Source organism: Callithrix jacchus, chromosome 13 (assembly GCF_049354715.1).
Source record: "Callithrix jacchus isolate 240 chromosome 13, calJac240_pri, whole genome shotgun sequence".
Classification (NCBI taxonomy): domain Eukaryota; kingdom Metazoa; phylum Chordata; class Mammalia; order Primates; family Cebidae; genus Callithrix; species Callithrix jacchus.
The window spans coordinates 48,823,247-48,846,140 of NC_133514.1; the positions used below are offsets into that span (position 1 = coordinate 48,823,247).

The 22,894-nt window shown below is 49.5% G+C and overlaps 1 protein-coding gene across 23 annotated transcripts in view; it reads right to left on the bottom strand.

Annotated features, from left to right (window-relative positions):
* The window catches only part of LDLRAD4 (low density lipoprotein receptor class A domain containing 4), a 436,878-nt gene that overhangs the window by 15,628 nt on the left and 398,356 nt on the right, over nucleotides 1-22,894 (bottom strand). For 21 of the 23 annotated variants that reach the window (XM_035270492.3, XM_035270491.3, XM_035270484.3 and 18 more), the window contains one exon: nucleotides 15,111-15,265. In XM_035270492.3, coding sequence (XP_035126383.1) covers nucleotides 15,111-15,265 — 155 coding nt within the window. Of the gene's footprint in view, nucleotides 1-15,110; nucleotides 15,266-21,571; nucleotides 21,732-22,894 lie in introns of those variants that run through there. The other 2 variants (XM_035270494.3, XM_078347673.1) reach the window with 2 other exon arrangements.

Sequence of the window (22,894 nt, forward strand, 5' to 3'; positions counted from 1 at the left end):
GGTGGCCAACCTTTTCTGTCCGTGGGTTCAGCAGGACAGACTGCAGGGCTTGAGCATGCTGGGACTGTGGTATGTTTGAAAGTCCTAGAACCAATCCCCTGAGGATACCAAGGGACAGCTGGGCCTTGCTGTTTGTCATTCTCCTACGAGTGTAGTCACTGTCAGACAATCACTCCTGTTTGAACATCTCTGAGTAGGATGAGAACATTTTTCTTTTGGGTCTATAAGGCTGTGGGCAGAGTCTTGACGGCAGTAAACATGCCAAAGGCAGAGGCTTTCCTGTGACAGTCCCTAGCCAATATCCACAGAAGGTACAGTCACACACACACACACACACATACATACACACACACACACACACACACGTGGGCATAGCTGTCTTCTCTGCTAAGTACAGTTGGAATTATAACGTTAGTCTAGTGCTCTGGCCTCTCTGGCTTGTCCCTGGAAGTTGCCCCCATGGGCAGCTCCAGTGAGCATAGCTGCCCAGACCCAGGGATCATGCTGAGGGGCTGGCTAGTCAAACGTCTCTACTGAATCCAGACTTTTAATTCCTACATCTATGAAAAAAGGACACAGAAGGGTTCCAAATCTTGCAGGCTTGAGGACAGACATTTGCAGACTCCTTTACACTTGAGCATTCTGTTTCATATTTTCTTCCTTCTGAATGGTCAGTGAAAGGCCACACTAACAGGCAAACTCCTCACAAAATCAATCTGCTTGACACCAAAACACATGCATTAAAGAGAAAAATTTCACCTGATCTTCTCAATAAGTGTCTTTATGGTGCTGAAAATCAACATGTGTTATTTGCAGACCTGGAGCACACTGACTGAATTTTTTTCCTTTTAAATCAGACCATTTGGCACTTTTTTGGGGAGGAAGTGGAAAATACTCCTAATGTTATGGTATTTGGAGGTGGAACCTTTGCTAGGTAATTAGGTAATGAGGGTGGAGTCCTCATGAATGGGATCAGTACCCTTATAAGAAGAGGCTGAGGGCTAGCAAGCTCTTTCCACAAGAGAAGGCAGCAGTCTGCCACTGGGAAGAGTTGCCTTATCTGAACCCGACCGTGCCATCACTGTGGTCTCTCATATCCGATCTCCAGAATGAGAAATCAGTATCTGTTGGTTATCAGCCACCCAGTCTATGGTACTTTGTTCTAGCGGTCAAACTAAAGCTGAATTTTAAAGTTTCAGCTCTTATGTTTATGTCCATTTTGAGTTAATTTTTGAATGGGCCAAATGTCACTCTTTTGCATGTAGCTATCCAGGTTTCCCATCACCACTCTGAAAAAGCTGTCTTGTTTTCCACTTAACAGCCTTGGCATCTTTGCTGAAAATTATTTGACCATATATTTGAGGGTTTATTTCTGGACTATTCTATTCCATTGGTCTATAAATTTGTTTATATCCCAGCACCACACTGTTCTGATTACTACAACTTTGTAATAAGTTTTGAAATCAGGAACTGTGAGACCTCTAACTTTTCAATTCTTTTTTGAGATTATTGTGGCTATTTAGGGTCCCTTGAGATAACACATAAACTTTAGGATGGATTTTTTTTCCCCCTATTTCTGCAAAAACCTTCATTGGGATTTCAAAAGTGTTTACGCTGAAGTCTGTACATTGCTTTGAGTAGTAATAACTTCTTAAAAATAAGTTTTCCAATTCATGAATACAAGATCTTTCCATTTATTTGTATCCCCTTCCATTTCTTTCAGCAAACTATTTTTCAGTGCTCAAGTCTTTCAACTCTTGGTTAAGTATACTTCTAAGTATTCTGTTCTTTTTGACACTATTGGAGATGGAATTTTCTTTATTTTCTTACTGAATTGATCATTGTACATGTAAATAAATGCAACTGATTTTTGCATGTTAATTCTATATCCTGCTACTTTGTCAAATTCATTAGCTCTGACAGTTTTGGGGTTATTATTTTTTAAATAGAATCTTTAGGGTTTTTACACATAAGATCATGTCATCTTCTAACAGAGATACTCTTACTTCTTCCTTTCCACTTGGAATGTCTTTTATTTCTTTTTCTTGCCTAATTGCTCTGGCTAGAACTTTGAATTAATACTATGCTGAACAGAAGTAGTGAAAGCAGCCGTCTTGTCTTGTTCCTGGTCTTAATGGAAAAGCTTTCAGTCTTTCACCATTAAGTATGATGTAAGCTGTGGGCTTTTCATAGAAAGCCTTTATGATGTTGAAGTACCTTCTTTCCATCCTACTTTGTTGAGGGTTTCTATCATGAAAAGATGTTGAATTTCATCAATACCAATGGCAGTGGTGGCACACCTGGAGCAGCTGCTGAGAAGATGCTGGCTGTAGTGGGGGAGGCATGGCCAGGGCTGTGTAATCCATGGAGCTGGTGGGAGCTAGGAACAGGTGGGAGCCCTGTCCCCTTCTGAGATGCCGGCGCAGGAGCCCTGCCCACCCAGATGCAGCTGCAAACCCAGGCATCTCTGTGCTCTCAGAGGCCTAAGAAAGTCCCCCTTCCCCTACAGGCTCAGAAGTGCCTGTTTCCACTGCCTGGCCTCTCCCTGCTGCCTGGCTTCTTCCCGCTTGTGGTGTGTGCTCCAATTTTGGAGCAAAGTTGAGGCTGAGCATGGACACTGACACAACTTGGCCAGGTTTGTGTGTGCACTCAGGGTGGTGCTGACACACCAGCCCCCCACCACCTCAGCCCCCTTCAGACTTTGGGTGCCGACAAGCATGGGAGGGAGGCTGAGGTGGGGGTGGGCTGAGGGTGGCTCCACATGGGCCTGCAGGTGTCTCTTGATTCTAACAGCCTGAGTGCCATGTATATGACTGATGACAGCAGGAGGCAGACAGGCTCCTGGGCAAAAAGGTGTGGGTCCCTGGTGAAGCCCCACCTTCAAGCCAGGGATGGTCTGAAGCATGGAGCCAAGCTGTCAGTTCTGAGTGGAGTCCACAGACCAGAGTAAGAACTTATGATGCTTTTTCTGGGCCTTCCCTTGACCATCCATGGGCCAATCAGCATGCACTTCCTCCCTTCTGAGCTCATTAAAAATCCTGGATTCAGTTAGTCTTGAACAGACATCAGATCAACCTGCCTGTGGATAGGAGCTACTCACTGCAGGTCTCCTCTCCACTGAAAGCTGGACATTTACTGCCATGACCTGCCTGAGGAAAGGAGCTACCCATTGCAGGACACACATTGGGATGACCTGCCGGAAGAAAGGAGCTATGCACTGCAGGTCTCTTCTCTGCTCTGAGCTGGACAGTTGTTAGGATGACCTGCCTGCAGAAAGGAGCTACCCAGTTCAGGTCTCCTGGGAGCTGTTCTGTTGCTCAATGAACCTCCTCTCCACCTTGCTCACCCTCCAGTTATCCATGTACCTCACTCTTCTTGAATGTGGGACAAGAACTTGGGACCTGCTGAAAGGTGGGACTAAAAGAGCTGTAACACAAACAGAGCTGAAACATGACCCTCCACTCACCACACTGTGGTTGACCAGAAGGAAAGAAGAGCTGCAGCCCTTTGGGGAGCCCATACCTAGGTCTCTCTGAACCTGGGCTGTGATACCCTCTTTGGGACTCTGCGGTTCCTCGTGTCTCCAAGCTTCTAGGTGCCATCACATTCTCCTCATCTAGATGCAGGTCCCTGCAGCGGATGCTGCATGCAGTATATCTGGTCCAGCCATAGGCATGTGGAGCTGCCTGCCCTGCTGTATCACCCAGCATGCTTGGCTGTGTGCAGTGGCTGGACCTCGCCCTCGCTCACTCACACACCTCTCACTGCTCTGTGCCTGGCTTGCCCTTGGCAGGTGTGGGATCTGGGCCAGAAGTATGAGCTGAGAGCAGCCTGCCAGAGCAAGTGCGCAGGATGAGCTCAGTGGGCACAAGCAATACTCAGGCAGAAAATTCAGCCACAAAAATTTCTGGCTGGCAAAGCAACACCCCAAGGATCCTGTGACAATGCTATTTCTGCATCAACTGAAATTATTGTGTGATTCCTCCCCCCAACTTCATTCTGTTAATGTACTGTATGACACTGAATTTGATGTATGGAACCATCCTCGCCTTTTGGGAATAAATCCCCACTTGACGATGTATAATCCTTTTATGTTTTTTAAATTTTATTTTAATTTTTTATTTTTTTGAGACAGAGTTTTGCTCTTGTTGCCTAAGCTGGAGTGCCCTGGTGTGATCTCAGCTCACCACAACCTTCACCTCCAAGGTTCAAGCAATTCTCCTGCCTCAGCCTCCCAAGTAGCTGTGATCACAAGTATGCCTAGCCAATTTTGTACTTTTAGTAGAGATGGGGTTTCTCCATGTTGGTCATGGCTGGTCTTGATCTCCCAATCTCAGGTGATCTGCCTGCCTCGGCCTCCCAAAGCGCTGGGATTACAGGTGTGAGCCATTGCGCCCAGCCTAAATTTTATTTTTATTTATTATTATTACTTTTTTGAGACAGAGTCTCGCTCTGTCTCCCAGGCTGGAGTACAGTGGGGCGATCTCAGGTCACTGCAACCTCTGCCTCCTGTGAGCCATTGCGCCCAGCCTAAATTTTATTTTTATTTATTATTATTTTTTTTTTGAGACAGAGTCTCACTCTGACTCCCAGGGTGGAGTATAGTGGGGCGATCTCAGGTCACTGCAACCTCTGCCTCCTGGGTTCAAATGATTCTCCTGCATCAGCCTCCTGAGTAGTTGGGATTACAGGCTCGTGCCACCATGGCTGGTTAATTTTCATATTTTTGGTAGTGACAGGGTTTCACCATGTTGGCCAGGCTGGTCTCAACTCTTGACCTCAAGTAATCTGCTTCCCTTAGCCTCCCAAAGTGCTGGGATTATAGATGTGAGTCACTGTGCCAGGCCAGTATAACCCTTTTAATATACTGCTGAATTTAGTTTGCGAGTATTTTGTTGAGGATTCTTGCATCAATGTTTACAAGAAATATTCGTCTGTGGTTATCTTTTTCTGCTGTTTGTTTGGCTTTGGTTGGCAAAGTCTTTGTTTGGCTTTGGTAGCAGAAATGTTGGACTCATAGAATGAGTTAGGAAGTGTTCCCACCTCTTCAAATTTCTAGAAGTTTAAGAAGGATTGATGCCAATTATTTACATGTTTGGTAGAATTCACCAGTAAAGCCATGTGGTCCAGGTAGGAGATGTGAGACTATTGGTTCAGTCTCCTTACTAGCTATAGATCTATTAAGATTTTCTATTTCTGGCCTGGGGTGGTGGCTCATGCCTGTAATCCCAGCATTTTGGGAGGCCAAGGTGGGCGGATCACTTGAGGTCAGGAGTTTGAGACCAGCCTGGCCAACATGGTGAAACCCCATCTTAAAAAAAAAAAAAAGATTTAGGTGGGTGGATCACTTGAGGTCAGGAGTTCGAGACTAGCCTGGCCAACATGGTGAAACCCCATCTTTAAAAAAAAAAAAAAAAAGATTTTCATGATTCAGTCTTGGTAGGATATTTCTAATAATTTTTTCATTTCTTTAAGTTATCCAATTGGTCTGCATACAATTGTTCAAAGTATTGTTTTATAATCCTTTTCATTTCTGTCTTTTTGGATCATTTTTCATCCGAACAATACATTTCATATTAAAGTACAGTAATCTGCAGCCATGACTTGCTGAGGATTCCCCTGTGCTGCTCTGTGGGCTGCCCTGCGTTCCCATGTGCAAGGCTACACCATGCCTGGAACCCTCCTGGGCTTATGCTTTCAGCTACACTCTCCTTTCCACACACACAGAGGACCCAGGAATGATCAAGTATGGGGTCTGGAAACAGCCAGGTAGAACACTGAACACTGTTTTCCAGCATGTGCTTTGCAACCTCTCAGAGAGCTGGAAAATCCATTTAAGTGGGTCATAGCCAGCATTCTAAAAAAAATTAAATAGAATAAAAACGATCTGAGTACACTGTAAGTAGTTTTTTGTAAAATGTCTGCCTTGATTGTGTTATAGGAGGCTTTTATGTTGCAATATAAAATGTATCTCTTACTGTTCTTCATGGCTAAATACAGATTAAAGGCTTCTGAATGAAGCCAGTTATCCCTCATTTAGAGGGGGGAAACTGAGGACAAAGAGGGTGCATTCCTCTCTAGGTGCCTCGTCCAGTCTGCAGTAAAGCAAGGCTGCTGCTGGGTATACTGATGCTACCCAAGGCCTAACCTCTCAGTGAATGAATGTATGGCCTCAAATAGTTGGAAGTCTATTTTTCTCCTGTTTCAGGGTAAGAATTTCAAAGAAGAGGTGAAACTGATCTTTGGATATTCAGCAGCATCTTTGCCTTCTGATAAAATCAGTTTTCCCTGTTTTCTCCCTTTTCTCATGCAGCCCCGCCACCATCCCAGTATTTTATCACTACCATCCTGTCCACTCTAGATGGCAGTCACAGCCTGGATGTGAAGCCAGCAGGCCTTGATGTCAGAGACTGCACCTCCCCCTTTCTTCCTCCCGGAGAATCCATCATCAGACTTCTAAGATTCAAGATCCCCCAACTCTGCTCAATCTAGGGCACATCCCTTAAGAGAAAAGACAAATCATCTAGGAAGATCTGCTGGGAAGGAAAGGAAGGGAATCCTTTCTATTTCTAGGACAATGCAATGGACTGGGGGCGGCGACGGGAGGGGCGGGGGGAAGCGATACAAGGTGCCTCTCCCAGCTTGCCGCTGGGGATTCTGAGTAATCGGACTTCAAGAGGAATCAGCCTGGGCAGCAGGGAAATGTGGAAGCACACATGATCCAGGCAGGCTTGATCTTGATCTCAGCCCTAGCTGCCTCGTCTCACCTGTGAGAGGAAGTCAGGGCTCAGAAGGGCGCTTCTGTGACTTTCACTCAAGGTCACAGAGCTGCGGGATTTGCCCAAAGCCAGACCCCAGCCTGGTGAGCCTCCCCAACAAGGGCCATCCAGAGTTAGGATCACTAAGAAAATTTTTATTTTTTATTTTCCAGAATAAACCACACCAACTTTCAAGGACTAAGCAAAAAATAAAGCAACATATTTTACTACTAGATTATTAATGCTAATACCTTATATATGTAAAAGATTACTATAAATTTATTTATAAAAACTTTTGTACATTTTATTTAAAATTATTATTTTAGCCACCATAGAAACCATGTTCAAATGAATTACCTGGGAGTCTACATAGATGGCCAGATCATTACTACCTTCAGCATCAGTTTACATGAATATATTCTTACCATAAAAGTTTTACTGCACAGACCAGGTTTTCTTTGTTTGTGTCTTGTCCCCAGGCACAGCTGTCAGTTTGCTATGAGTCCTTCCTGATCCCTGTCTACAGGTCAGTTTGTAACTTGGACGTCAGTCTCACTAACTGAGTCGCGCCTGCCTTTGTACCAAAATTCTATCATTTGGTTTGATCACCCATATCATGCATGAGACTTAACTCTAAATGGATTTTGGCTGGTGCCAAAAATCAAATCTATCCCCAAAAAGCAAGTAGGAAAAAAAAAAAGGGAAGGTTTGCCATTGTGGAGAAGCTTTCAAAAAAAGTTTCCCTTGACTTAAAAAACAACAACAACAAAAAAAACCTAGTCAGCTGCTGTGGCTCATGCCTGTAATCCCAGGACTTTGGGAGGCGGAAGTGGTAAGCTGGCTTGAGCCAAGGAGTTTGAGACCAGCCTGGGCAACACAGTGAGACCTTGTCTCTACAAAAAAATTTAAAAATTAGCCAAGTGTGGTTGTGCGTGCTTGTAGTCATAGCTACTTGGGAGGCTGAGGTAGGAGGATCACTTGAGCCTAAGTGTTCAGGGCTGCAATGACTTATGATCATGTTACTACACTCCAGTGTGCAGAACAAAGCGAGATCTTGTTACTTAAAAACAACCCCCAAACCTGAAGGTAATTCCCAAACGTTCTGAGCAGCGGCAACATCAGGAGAAGGATAGTAGAAGGACTATTTCAGACACTGTCACTTTAAAGACAAGTCTCAGCTCTTCAAAAGCTCTGCCCACTGTTGTTCAGGTGGGAATCTGCGCGGACCTGGGGTCTAGCATCCTTACACAGCTTCCACTTGGCTGCTTGGCCTCCCGTTTCTCTTAATTGAAGGGAGACGTTCTCATTTTGAGGTAATGTGAAGTTGTCTATCCCCTAATGCTTCAATTAGACACAGCAAAAACTTCCAAATCACCTGATAACATGAAGTCCTTGCTCACTCAGACACTGTGCGGCCAAATCATAGGACCCTGAGCTCCTGAACAGCAGTTTCCGTGAAATGCAGTAACAGAGAGTTGTCACTGGACAAAGCAGATACACACATCTGGTCTGCAGTGCAGCAGGGTCTGCCTTGCCTGCAGGGAAACAGTCCCCCACCTTTCACCCCAGCAGTGATGCCAGAGGAAGCCTGTGGCTCTTTTCTTTAGTCTGGAGTGTGAGAGACAGACTGAATACAACTGCATCAGTAAGCCCTTTAGTCCACTCCTTCAAGCCTTACTGAAAATCATTCCTTTCCATCATTTTCCATATGCTTTTCTAAACACATGAGGTGGGCAAGAGCGAGAGCAGCATGGCACAGTGAGCCGGCCCTCCAGACACAGCAGGAATGAACAGCGGCACTGAAACCCCTGCTCCCTCCAAGGGATCCCACTGCCTGTGGGTTTCTCAAACACCCCTGAGCCTGAGGCCCACCTCAGAGCCTCTGTCTGCGGGGGAGGGTACAGTGACACTGCCCAGGTAGAGAAAGGCACCCCCTGAACATGGCGCACCCAGAGGTCCCCTCATCGTAGATTCCAAGCCCCAGCACAGCAGGCTCCTGGCTGTCAGCCACCTGCCCAGGACTGTCTGCTCTCTGGCCACTGCTGCTCCCAAGGTCAACAGAGAGGCTGCTGGTGGCAGGGCGAAGCCTCAGATAGCAGGGAGTCCATGGCCATCTCTGTCCCTCTGGCCACAGGATTTAGCCACAGAGGAGGGCCCTGCCTGGGGATATGACTAGACAGCAGTGGCCACGAGTGACCATGTCAGGCTGGCACAGGACATGCGGTGCACTGCTGACCCAGACATGCGGCTGAACTCCTAACCAGGCAGATACAGTCTTTACTTCTACAAGGACTTTCTCGTCCATTTTTCTGGAAAACAGTGGCCTCTCAGTCTATCTTGTTCTTCAGTCTTGCAGTAGAAGCCTGAGTGCAGAAGAACATTTTCTCTGAAAAACAGCCCCCACATGCTAACCCACAGATGGCAATGACACTGCCCATTGTTGAAGAGTCCCCAGTGAGAGATGGGTGACGGGCTGGGGAGCACAGGCCCCCATGGCAGCCACCTCACAGCCCCCACTTCAGGGTGTGGCCCCATAGGCTGCCTTTTCAAGAGAAGATGGAAATTCCAACTCTGATGTGAAATCTCCCAAATTTAATTTTTTAAAATTATTTTTATTTTTTGAGATGGCGTCTTGCTTTGTCGCCCAGGCTAGAGTGCGGTGGTACAATCTCGGCTCACTGCAACCTCTGCCTCCCAGGTTCAGGCGATTCTCCTGCTTCAGTCTCCCAAGTAGCTGGGATTATAGGCATGTACCACCATGCATAGCTAACTTTTGTATTTTTAGTAAAGATGGGGTTTCACCGTGTTTGTCAGGCTGGTCTCAAACTCCTGATCTAAAGTGATCTGCCTGCCTTGGCCTCCCAAAGTGCTGGGATTATAGGCATGAGTCACTGCACCCAGCCCCAATTTTTAAAAGCTAGAGCAACTTAGGTCAGAACACCCTGTGGGACAAACCGCGTACACAGCCATGCTCTAGGCTAACTCTGTGGCTTCTGCAGAGAGGAACTTGTGGGATGGATTCATTCCATATCAGGGCACTATGGATCTGAGGAACAGGAGTTTCTGCATCAAGAGGGCTGACAGCCACCAAGTGCTTGTCCTCCTCCCCAGCAGTCAGGACCCCCTCCCAATGTCCCGCCGGGGGGAGCCTGGCTGTGCTGGGTGGGGCCTGGCTGTTCCTCCTGGCTATGGGAACAGGCACCCGGAGTTTCACAACCGATTTAATCCCTGTAGGAGTTGGTAGTGAAGAGATGCCTGATGTGATTTCTTTTGTTAACTTTTTAATTGAAATTGCTGTTTCTATAGGTAAAAAATGGCTGAATGTCCACAATTTCATGCTCTTCAATCTGGGTAAAGGTCCCCATCCCTTTCCTGCCTCTCCTTCCATCCACTGATGGCCACCCCTTCTGCTTGCATGCCATCTGCTGCCCTGGGCTGTCCACACAGGCTGGGCTGGACCCTCCGGGCCAGGCTGCAGGCAGTCATAAAAGGTCACGTAGGCTCTCTCAGCTCTAGCAAGAAACGTGCCAGCAACTTGTTCAAACAGGTCTCCGTCTGTGTCTGGAATATTCATGCCCCTTTACTGTTTTCCCATAACTAAGTGGTCTAAGAAAATGAAAAGAAATCTAGACAGTCTCAAAACTCAGAAGTCACACAAACTAGGTTCCAAAGATTCAGATTCAAACACACAAGGATTCAGATTCAAACCCACCACTGCTATCTGCCATGATATAAGCATTTGTTTTGCCTGTGATGTAATTTGCATCTGGGTTGCTAGTTTTCATTTTCATCCAGAAATGGCTACTTCCACCACAGTCAGGCCCAGTAATGTCCCTGGGCTCCCCTGAGACACACAGTGTCTACTGTGTGGCGACAAAGGCTGACTGGCTTCACGACGCCCATCACATTCATGCAGCATGCATTGTCCCAGGCCAAGGGACCAGGGAGGAAGGTGCTAGTGTCAGGAGGATGCTGGCAGAGGGGAGGAGGGCCCTGGAGGTGGGAGGGGGTGCTGGCCGAGGGGAGTAGTGCTGCTGCTCCTCACCAGCACAGGAGCACACCCCATGGGACTGGGACCAGAACTGGCTGAGCTGGTCACTCCCTCAGGAAAGGGGCCACAGATGGCAGCGGGGGCAGTCACCACTTCTCAGAAGGGTACTCTCCGCAAGAAGCAGGGAAGCCAGGGCCACTGTGATGCTGTCTGCTTAACCTTGGTCTGGCCCTTCCTTGTGGTCAAAGGGGAAAACCTGTGGAGGAGGCAAAGGGCCGCTCACAGCAGGGCAGGAAACTTCCACAACCAAGTAAGGCTGCCCGCCCGCTCATCTCCTCAAAACCAAAACCCAGTCCCATCCTACTGCCTCAAACTATGCTTCCACCTCCACTCTCCAGGCTTCCAGCAGAAAGATGTAACAATTAGTTTAACCAGAGTGTGAAGGCAAAGCACCTAAAAGTTGGTTAATTTGATGCCCAGCCCTTCTGGCATCAGGTTTCAAAAGAACAGCATTTCGCTCACGCAGCCCTCGGGTGGGTCTCTACTAATGGGCCCCCATAGGAGGCGCCCGAGCAAGGCTCTGAATAAGGCTGTGATCCACAGAGGGGATGGGAGGGGCACCCACCCTCAGCTGCTGACTGGAGGGTGCTGGGGTCCCAGGGCCTCAGGTGCTGAGGGAGAAAGGCCTGGGACATCGGTGCTGAGAAAGGAAGGGGTGCTTAGCAGCTTGCAGGGGCTCTGATAATGGGATGCAGGGGCTCTGATAACAGAACGAAGCCATGAGGACGGCAGCACCTGCTCACACACGCACCTCCTCCCCAGCAGCCTCACCCTGGAGCACAGGCCCCCACAGCAGCACAGGGATCCCGGAGGCAGAGGACTACCAGGCTCTGCCAACAGGCAAGAGACCCTCCCTGCCATGCTGACCGGCCAGCCGTGCCTGCCCAGCCCCTTCCAAGCCCCTTGGGAGGGGGCTACCTGACACAGGCAGTCACCTAGGGATGGGGAAGCAGGCAACTTAGAACTACCCTAGCCAACTGCACATGGGCTGGGCCAGGCTGGGCATGGAAACAGAGGAGACACAGGTCCTCATGCCTGCCCCAAACACCTCCCACAGCTCCCAAGCCTGACACTCCTCCATCCCAAAGTCACAATCGGCCAGCCAGGCTCCCACCCTCCCCCAGGAAGATGGAGAGAATGGCAGCAGGGCCTCGGCCTCCACCAGGGGACTGCAGGTGCTGCTGGTGGCAGGGATGGGGCATGGCCACTGTTTCCTGCTCCTGTTCAGTGTCCAGCTCCTGAGGCGGTGACCACTGAATGAACTGCATAAGCAGAGGAGGCAGGAGTCATCAGGGGAAACTGTTCCCAAGGCAGAGTCCCAGACTGAACCCCAAACTTGTACTGCTGGGAAGTAGATGCTGTGGATGCCTCAGAGCCGGCCTAGAGAGACACCCTCATGGCAACAGGTGGCCTCTTCTGTCAGTGAAGCACCCCTGTGCCAGGCAGTGCTCAGCACCTGGTGGGACCCGCTCCTCTGCCTCAGTGCTGCTCACATCCCTCAGATGATTCTTTGTTTCGGGGCCGCCCGTGCACTGTAGGACACATTGTAGGACCCCCTCCCCCGCTTATGGTGCCAGATACTGCAAATGTCCTCTAGACATTTGGCAGAATCATCCCTGATTGAGACTCCTGACCTGAGTGTAGATGAATCAGATCGCTCCCCCCACTATTATACAGGGGAGCGATCAGGGAAGAGGCATTTCTTAAAAGAAGTTAGGGAGAAGTAGGGAACTAGGAGGCAGGAAGCCTGGCTGCTTGGGGGCATTCCTGGGGTGAGAGGACCTGGGTGAGGGGACCCTCACGGCAGAAAGGGGGAAATGGAGAGCATGGCCACACCTACAGTGTTAGCAAGGCCTGCGTCTGTGTCCAGGAAAGAAGGGAGAACCTCATCAGCTGCCACTCTTTTCCCTTGTGGGGAACCATGAACTAGGCTAAGAGACCAGTTCGGGAAGTGGAGCAAGGGCCTGGGTTGAGCTGCCTCTGGTCATCGTGCTGGAATGCATCTTGCATTTTATGAAGCATCACACAGAGCCCTTTGCTAAGCTGTGCAGAAGCCACAGGAGGAATAGCCACATCTCAAGGAGGGACAGGTTTGAATTCCAGGTTACTCAGAAAAAAAAGCAGAAATAGCGTAGCAGCTCAGGACCTCAAACCATGCTGTGTGCAGCCGGCTTCTCTGCAAGTGCCAGCGCAGTTCCAGAGCAGAGCTCTCAGGGGCAAGAGTGTACATGCATATTAACAAAACGAGGCCCAGACAGAGATGTGGACCTCTGTGGACAATTCACTGGCTACCAAATGTCTTCACCTGCCACACAGCGTGCAGACCTGAAGGGACCTCTGAATGTTGCTTCATCACCTTCCTGATTTCAGGGAAGGGAGGCTCTGCTGGTGGCCAGTGGTGCTTCCTGGGAGAGGACTTCACAGAAACCCACCACCACATGACAGAGAAGACACTTTTTTTGACACGTTTTGCTTTTCTGCTGTGCCTCTTGGTCAGGAAAGGTGTGGCCAGTGTACAGGTGTTCAGGACACAAGGTGCTATGAACAGGGGCTTCAAGGAAGGCTGAGTGTGTGCCAGGCGCAGAGGAAGGAGCTGACTGACTCATGCTAGGGAGAGAGAAGCCAACACCAGAGCAAGTCTGGGAGGAAGATGGGGGAGGGCCCAGGCAGGGGACAGAAAAGCTCCCTGTGTGCCCACACACAGAGACCCCAAGCATTCCGGAGCTCCTGGAGAGAAGGCCAGGGAAGGCTGTGCCTGTTTCCATCAAGGCCAGGGGTGGCGTTCACCACCTGTAATACATTAAGACAAAGCAGCCATGTCTTAGCCTTCTGTGGTTCTGAAACTGCTGTTGTGATGAGATTTTCTCCCTGTCCTCTCTTGAAACAGAGGAATCGCATACACTGTGTGTATGCGATTCAGAAGAATTAGTCCTCGCTCTGTCCAACAATCTACAGGCAGCAGGACACCAAAGTGTTCAGTGCATCTCGATGGTGCAGCTCTGTGGACACCAGACAAAGGGCCCCAGGATGCTGCTGAGGCTTGAGGAAGGTAAACAGCAGGGCCAGAGTGGCTTGTAGACTAGCCTGAGCACCCGAAGAGAGAACAGAAGGGGCAAGAGAGGATGTAGGGGCAAGTGGAGGAAAGGGCTGTCAGGGTGCACACCTTCTCTGGCATCCCATCTCCTCCCTGAGGCTGCCCTGTCCAGCCCTCGCCACAGTCTGAAGGTAGCACCTGGTGGCACCCACCCCTTCCCTCTCCCCTCTACCTGCAGGAGCTGCAAAGCAGACAGCACACCTCAGCTCTGAGCATATAGATGGCTGTACCAGTGGGCCCAGTGAAGGGTGAACCTGCCCTCCTGAGAGGGGTCTCAGCGGTTCGAGGGAAACCACTCTAGGAAACCCACCTGAATGGCTATACCCTGTACCCTGGACAGCCTCCCTAAGTCAGAGCAGGAGCAGGAACAGCACAGCCCTGGTCCTGAAAAGGGATACCTCTCCTGTGCTCAGCAAACTGCACGACTCAGCCCCACTGCCCACCACTGAAGCCAAGGATCTATAAGCTTGCTGAATTCACCACTCCTAACCCTCTGGCTGGAAACGAAGCCATCAGAATCACAGCCTGCAAAACAGTCTTGGGACAGGATGCTCTAGCAGCCCCTGGTCTCCCAAGTTTGATCATAGAGCAGTTTGGCTGAATATCTGTGTTTTACTTTCCAGAGGAGGAAGCTGGTTTGGGGCAAGAAATAACTGGAAACCTAAAATTAACCCAAGCTGAGTGTGTACCCCTCTACAACCCCACCGCTGATCCCCTAGGGGGCTCCCAGGGCCTCAAGCTCTGGGTGTCCTCCAGCTCATGGCACCCAGGCACTGCTGGCATGTTTAGTGACAATGAGTGTGTGATTTGTCCCTGAAGCACCCTCAGGACCCAGCTCAGGACAGGACTTTACAACACAATGTATCTCACAAGTGCACTGCCAAGCCAGAGGAGCCAGGCACGAAGGAGCACCATGGCCGGCCCCATCAGTGTACAGCTCAGAAACTGGCAAATCCACACACTGGGCAGAGGAGGCCTGGCAGGGGCCAGGCGGGCTTCTGGGAGGACTGCCATGTCTGTTTCTTGACGGGTGCTGGTCACCGATGTGTTCAGTTTGTGGGGACTCACTAAGTGGAACACTTACAAGGTATGCTTCACCCTGTTTTTTAAATGTCAACTGAAAGCGCTTCCAGCCTCTGAACTTTGATGGGCTCCTGAGTCTCTTGCCGCTGCCTGACTCTGGAGCCAGGGTGACCAGGATACTCACCTGTGGCAGCCCGTCCTCCTGTCTCCGGCTCTGGCTCGGGCGGTTGATGAAGGACCGCGTGGAGACTTTGTAGTGGTTCAGCAGGCAGACGATGACCACCACCATCACCGTGACCACAACGACAATGATGATGATCTGGGCGAACTCCAGCTCCGCTGCGGTGAAAGAGAAGAATGGTTAGCCACCTGGCCCCTATGGCCCCACCCTATTCTCCAGCTACTGCCACTGGGCCAGCCAGCAGGCCCTGAAGGCCTCTCGCACACATCTGGTCCTCAGAGGCCACAGATGACAGAACAACTGTCCCACTTTAGGGAAAGAGACATGAAGGTACAATTGGGAGGCTGAGCAAACCTGCAGCCAGGGAGCCGGAAGCCTGTGCTTCTGGCCACATCTGCCACTGGATCCAGCCCGCTGCCTGGACCACGGGAGGACTAGGGTGTCCTCAGAACATCTCCCAGAAAGGTTGGTCTAAGAGGGACTCTTCCCCGCAGACCTCTGCTCCCCAGCGTCTTCGTCCCATAAACCTTGTCTCTGCAATGCTAGAATGAGAGGTCCTTAAGAAGGTATGTCTATTTGCCCACAGACCTCTGGAAGGGCTGGCTGTAATGATCCCTGCTTCCCACATGGGGATGTAAGTCCAGGCCAGAGTGCTGACCCCAGTCAGGTCTGTGGGCAGGCACCTGGGTGCCACCTTCTCCTAGGACATGAAAAGCCCGGGGCTCCCATCACCTAGACCCTCTTCCTGCCAGAGGACGCCCTCCATCCCCCACCACAGGGAGCTGAGAAAGTCTCCCCAAACTGAAGCTATTTCTCCAATGTCACTGCTCTAGAAAAGTTAAACCCATCTTTATGGTTGAGTGGAGTTTCTCAAAGCAATCCCCCAAGAGACCCATACTCAAAAGGAAAACTCAACATCGGCCCCTTCCCTCCAAGGCTATGGCTCTGCAGGTGAGTTAGGAGACAGATCTGCATTGTTTCCAGGCCTGTGGGCATAGCACTTCAGGAGTGATCAGGTCTCCCCTGGGCTTCTGACACCACCACTCCAAAGATTCCCCAAATGCCCTGACACACACTTCACACATGAGTCCAGAAGCACAGAGTGACTTCCAGTCACAGCACGTTGGGCCAGCAGCTGGAAGCAGGTGAGTCAGACCCCTGTTTTGGAAGAGGAAGTAGGTCAAGGGCTCAAGGGCAATCTGGACCCAGTTTCTGCCCCCCTCTCCTAGCCCATGGCCCTGCTGCCTGCTTCATTCCTAGTCCCCCACGCTGGAAGGAAATGACTGTCCATGCAGTGATATAAATCCAGAGCAAGGGGCTTGGGGATGCTGTGAGGAAAACAGTGCAGGAATCTGGGGGTGGCATCATGTGGGACATCACACAAGGCAGGAGGAAGAGGAGAGAACACCATCAACTGCACTGCCCTGGGCTCACAGCACGCACAGACACACATGCGCATCACACACATATGTGCACACTTGTGCTGCGGCAGGACTCAGGCCCTGGTCAGTGGGGAGGTATATCTGTCAGTGCATCTGCTCACATATGCAGGTAGAGACCAGCTGCTTCCCCAGCAGTTATGGCTGTGTGCGTCTGCTGTCCACACCCTGGGAACTGAGGGTGAGGGTGGACGAGGGGGGCTCTCTGGATTCCTCCATGTCCTACCCTTTGGGACCGCCCTCCACTTCCACACTCAGATCGCAATATCTTAGGGACTGAGGGTGGGAGTGGAGGGCAGCGGGGCCCTGGGGCCTATAGGAGAGGGGCTGGTGCCTTAAGAATAGAAAGCAGAGTGTGTGGGAGGCTGATGGCTGAGCTGTGCACAGCGAGGAAGTGGACCTGTCAAGTGCCCCCTGCCCCTGCAGGTAGGGAGAGGCCAGATCAGTGGGAACATCACCTTCTCTGTGGACACGGACAAAACCATGCTCAGAGGCATAGAGGCCATGCCCTGAGCAGCTCCCCGAGGCTGGCAGTCAGTGAGGCCTGTTGACCCTGCCCCAGCCAAGGGGCTGCTATTGCCCTGGGGTCCCCAGTGACCTGTCAGCTGAGTGGTGGGCACTCTAGGAACCTGGTGCCCGGCCCAGCCTCGGGGCTTGAGTGTCTACTTCCTATGGGGAGGAAATGTCCAGCAGAGCTGCCACACTTATATGACCCCCTCCCCGCCCCGACCCAAGAGCTCCCCAGGGCTTATCAACAATTTTCATGCTGGGGGCTTCCTGGAAAAACTGAAATTGCTTCAAGCAGGGGCTTGGGCCCTTTACAATTGGGTTCCAATAGAAATGTGACCGAATTTCTGCTCACAGGCCATAGGAAGTATGACACACTTCTTTACCTAGGAACACAGTCTTTGACTCTGCCCCTGTGTGTAACCTTCCTGTATCTGGGACACCCTGTGTTTCTCAGGACCCTACCCCCACGCACCATGTGACATCTCCCAGGCTGAGTCTGGAGCCCCTACTTTGTCCCTCCTGACATGGGAGGCAGCTAAGTGGCTTCATTGGTACAAGGTGGATTGATGAGAGACTCAGCACCCCCAGGCTGAGAGAAAGGGGTGGGATGCGTGGCCCCGGTGGGCTCTGTCCAGCTGCATGGGTGCGCTCTCTGTGAGGGCAGCCACCACCAACAGGACAAGGCCTGCACTGGTTGCAGAGTGCCTGACTGCTCCTCCAGGAGCCCTGAGGGTCTGTGCAGGGGGTTGGCCACCAGCCCGAGGAGATCACCCAGGGACAATCATGAAAGGAAGCAGAGAGATTCTGCTCAGGACAAAGGCAGTGAACACAGTGTGAGGACTGAACCCCAAATAATGCCTTGTTTACCAATCCGTATTTTTATTTTGTGGTTAAATAGCAGAGTATTCGCAAATTACCTTTCAAGTTAAAGCATACCCTGGGATTTCCAAATGTTTTCTTTTCAAGAGAACTTCATTGCTTTATGGGCATGGAAACAGGAAAATCATGGTGACAGGGGAGGTGCACAAAGTCCTGCCGTGAATCAACTCTTCCCTTGGACGACGCCTTTCTAGGTCATCTGTTCTTGAATATGGAAAGCTGTGCAGATGAGCATTTGCAGCAAAGCAAATCAAATTATGTTTTCCTAAGTCTCTGGGCATTTTTTACATATTTGTGTTTCATTTGAAAAGAGCTTTAATTACAAAAGTAATGAAAACTTCTTGAAAATTTAAATCATATAGAAGGAAACAGTGCAGTGTAAAGTCTCCCTTCCCAACCCATGGTGCCCTGACTCCACCAAGCTCCACTCCATCCCACGGGAAAGCCCAGGCCCCCGTTGTATGTGTCTGTGTTTGCTATGAAAAAAAGGCTTTCCTCTTTTCAGTTATTGGACTCGATGTGCAAATATCTTGTTTGTGTCTTTTCACTTAATACATCACAGACTTCTTTAAACAAGAACACATATGCACTGGCCTTGGTCTGTCTGGCGGCTGTCTGTTACAGAGGGCACACATACTGGAATTTGCCTTCTCCGGCTGGTGGCTGTTCAGGCAGCTTGCTTCTTTATTCTCTTATGACCATAAGATTGCACGTGTATATGTGCAAGTGTATGGATGGCACACATTTGTCAGTATACTTGTAGGAAAGACTCCTAAAAGTGACATCTCTGGGCCCAGGGCATAATCACTCTTAATCCTCATGGCTACTGAGAACCTGCCTTTTGTAAATGCTGCACTAGTTTAGGCTATCCCAGAAGGCACGTTCCCCATGCCCTCATTCACAGCGGAGACTTGCCCTTTTAACTGATGCCAATTGGATGGACAAAAATATGTGTCTCATTTTAATTCATATTTCTCCAATTTCTGGTCATTTCAGATCTTTCCCAATGGTTATGGTAATTTGTATTTCTCTTTTACATGATCATATTAGTGTGTCTGTAGTTTTCTCATTTATTTCCTATGTATTTATATGAAAGCTTTCATATTACAGTTACACATCCTTGTCTGTTACGTGTTGCAACTATTTCCCCTAGCCAGTCATTTCTTCAAACTTTGCCGCGGGTTTCTCTATAGACGCTATGCATTTTTATGCCATCAAATACTCTCTTTTTCCTTTATGGCCTCTAAACTTCCTGTTTGATTGAGAAGGTCCTCTTCAATATTCGAAACATATTTTTTCTTCTAAGATTTTTGGAGTTTGTATTTTATGTTAGATCTTTATTTGCTCTGTATTTTATTCCTCTTTTGGTCTTAGACAGCACATGGAACATGCGACACTGTCTGAGAGGCGTGCATCTTCTGAGCTAATATCTTACTTAAAAATTCAGGCAAGGAAGAGAACGATCTCAGTTGTATGAAACAGTGCATGGAGTTAATCTCTGTAATACTAAATTCCAGGCTGGGTGTGTCTGGAATCTCAGCACTTTGGGAGACCAAGGAGGGGGGATCACTTAAGGCCAGAAGTGCAAGATCAGACTGGGCAATATAATGAGACCCTATCTCTACCAAAAAAAAGTAAACCCCCCACCACCTTTCTTTTGAAGGGGACCGCTTTCTTATAAACCTGCACACTCACGGGGCCTGCCCTGTCCTTCTGGGACACCTGCACCGTGCTGTTGCCCTGAGGCTTCAAAGGTGTCATGCACTGGCTGTGGCAGGTGCATCTACAGCACAGAGATGAGCGGTGGCCCTGGAGGTTCACAGGCACCTTAGTGGCATGGAACTCATTTGGGGCAGGTCAAGATCACAGGCATGCTCAGAGGCTGTGGGAGCAGGAACAGTGTTCCCAGGAGCCTGCAGACTGAATTGGGTGGCCCTGCAGGGTGCCCTGGGGTGGCAGCAGCCTGATGAGGGCCTGAGCTGGAAGAGCGCTCTGCCGAGAGCCAGAGAGGCAGCTCTTCCTGCAGGTAAGAAAGACCCAGGGACACTTGGGTTCTAGAGATCACCGCCTCACAGCCTGGTCATCTCACTGCAGCAACTTGGTCCCTGGCTGCAGGTGAGGGTGGCCTGTGGTGCCCCTGAAGCCCTCTCCTGAGGGTGTCAGGGTCTAGTGCGGGGGCCCACAAGTGCAGCAGACACTTGCTCTGGACTCTGGGCAAAACCCATAAATGGAATGAGACCTCCTCGTCTTTAAGTCATGGGAGCAGAACACTACTAGCAACTGAAAAGACAGCACTGTACTCTCTTCAGGGCCACAAAGCCTTTCCAAACAGGGCCCAGGGGATCCTCAAAGTGAAAACTGCAGTCAACAGGTTCTCAGAAACGTGCGTGATGATTCCCAGATCCTGGAGCTCTGCACTGAGATGCCCTTTCCCTCCACGACCCGCTTCAAGCTCATGAGGGGGTGTGTGGCAACCCCCACACCTGTCCTCCCACACCCTTTCAATCATTTTAAACAGGAGAATTCCACTAAACACCCACAGCCTGTTTTCACGTGGCAGGGCAGGGTGGTGGCTGTGGAGTGTGGAGCCCCGCATTCACAGAAAGGAAAGATGCCTGGGGTTTGGGTTTTGTTTTTAGGGGTGGGAGAGGAGTGGGCTGGAAAGGGGAGGCTAAGAAGAAAATGAATTCTGAAAGAACCATTAAAACAAAAAGTTTAGAAAAATAAAACCTTCAGAAATAGTAGCATTCTTAGAAAATTAATAGGATGCTCTGGGCTTCCAAGATGTCATGCACCTAACACATATTCTGAACACAGACCACTGCTCAGGTTTCCTTGGTCAACAGCAACCGATGTCCACAGAAGAGTGCCAAAGCAAGGCAAGCAAGGAAAGAAGTTGAGGCCAAAGTCAAATGTTCACACCCCCTTCTACAGTGCTGTAGCTCATGATGCTGTAACAGATGAGTCAATGCAATGGAAATACCGGATACTTTTTAATACCTAAAACTTACAGGAAGGCATCCTAGCACCTTCTTTTATTATTGTAAAGCAGTGACAGTGACGACAGTGATGATGGCATCTCTCTATTTTTATGGAAACATCTCCAGGAAATCCCAAGCTGCACAGTGGAGAATTACAGGAACAGAAGAAGCGGTGTGAAGTCTGTCGGTCTCTTCCCTAGTTCAATGAGGAGCTGAACTGAATCATACTAGAGGCATGAGTGTCTGCACTATTTTTAAAGAGCTCTGGGGAAGTGTGGTTGTCCCACCTTAGGCTCCTAATATAACACTCATTTCTATTTGTGGGATGGTTAACACCATCTTCCACTTGGTCTTTCCTCCACTAATACATTATCCTTCACTGAAGTTCTATTTCTACATGTTTAATTATTTTTAAGCTCCAGATGTGCAATGTGTGCCCTCAAAAACCCTGTCGTGGAGCAGGGGGCAAGGTCTGGGCCCCTCATGTGTTCTTCTCTTTCCCCAGGCTGAGTAAACACCTTGGCAATAATCCAGAAAACATTCCACACAGAACATTGCAATGTCACAGAATCAGCTGCCCACTAGCCATGAAACCCCACCCTACCCTACGTGGTCACTTCCCACCCTACCAACAGTAGCACCCTGCCTCACTCACGTACGTGCTGGTCTCTCCTGGAACACCAAGCCCAGGGCTGGGCTGGCCTGCTGCACAGCCTCACCTCCAGGCAACCCCTTCCCCTGCACACCTTCCTGCCCCACTGCTGGGACACAGACGCCGACCCTTCCACGTGTGGCTGGGCCTGCTTGGCTTCTGCACGGTTAACTTGTCGAATTTCCTTCCTGTCTCTGTCCTCCTCAGCAGAGACGGGCGTGGTGATGAGATGACAGCCTTAGGGGTGTCTTACTCTTTATTTATGGCTCTGTGACACTTTTAAAGTGCTGAATGTTCCTAAAGGCTGGTAAATTCTTTCCAAGTTCCTCCAGAGACCAGGCGGCGGTGTGGCAGGAAGATGGGTGGGGGCAGGAGTTGGAATCTACTTAGACTATAATTGCCATGAGTTTGTGAACTGTTAGTATAAAAATACTCTTGGATATTTTAATGGTTGAATGAAGATTCACACTCATTAAACACCATGGCTGAGGGGGAAAATTCAGCCTGTGTTACAAGAATGATTTCACAGCTTGAAGTTCAGAAGCAAAACAATAAGAGCTATCATTGTACTGATTACATTACATATTTTGAATTTTATTTTCCTTGGAGGTGGGTTGGCTACTTTACTGGATAGTACAAGAAGTAGAACAACAGAAAGGGAAAAAAGCCACCCCACAGAAATACCCAGGTTTTGGTGTCACCTTCTGGCTTTATCTTCTTTTAGAAGCTCTTTCCTAAGCCCTGATGATGGGTTCACTACCTTTGGGGACTCCCTGTGCAGCTCTGAACCCTGTTGCAGCACTTAGCACTGTCTTGGTAATGTCCACTTTCTGGTCATCTTCCTCCCTAGAGTGAGCCCTAGGTCAACACCTTGCTCATGTGTAGTGTCTCAGCAGGTAGTGTGTGCCTGGCGCAAAGTTGGCATCCCCTATTTAGAAGCTGGTGGAGAATACTTAAGAAGGAAGGGACCCCAATGGCCTGACCTCCTTCAACAGCATCTAGTACAGACACGTATTCTCCCAAATGCTTCCTGATGACTTTAGTGGTGCAGAAGTTTTGCTAAAAGTTTTCATATTTTGCAACAATTATTCAAAAATTACTACTCTAAGAGGGTGTGATCTGTCACTGAGAAAAGAGCCTCCTGGTTGGTCTAAGCTGCCTATTTGTAACCATGTATTTGTGTACATCGTTTGTATGATAATAAAAGGAGGAAACCGTCCCTATGATCTGTAGGGGGAGAGATGAACGTGGAGGGCAGGTGTGGCCCGGGCACAGCTACCTGACACCTGCCCAAGGCCAGGTACCTTGGACGGCACTGCCAGGTGG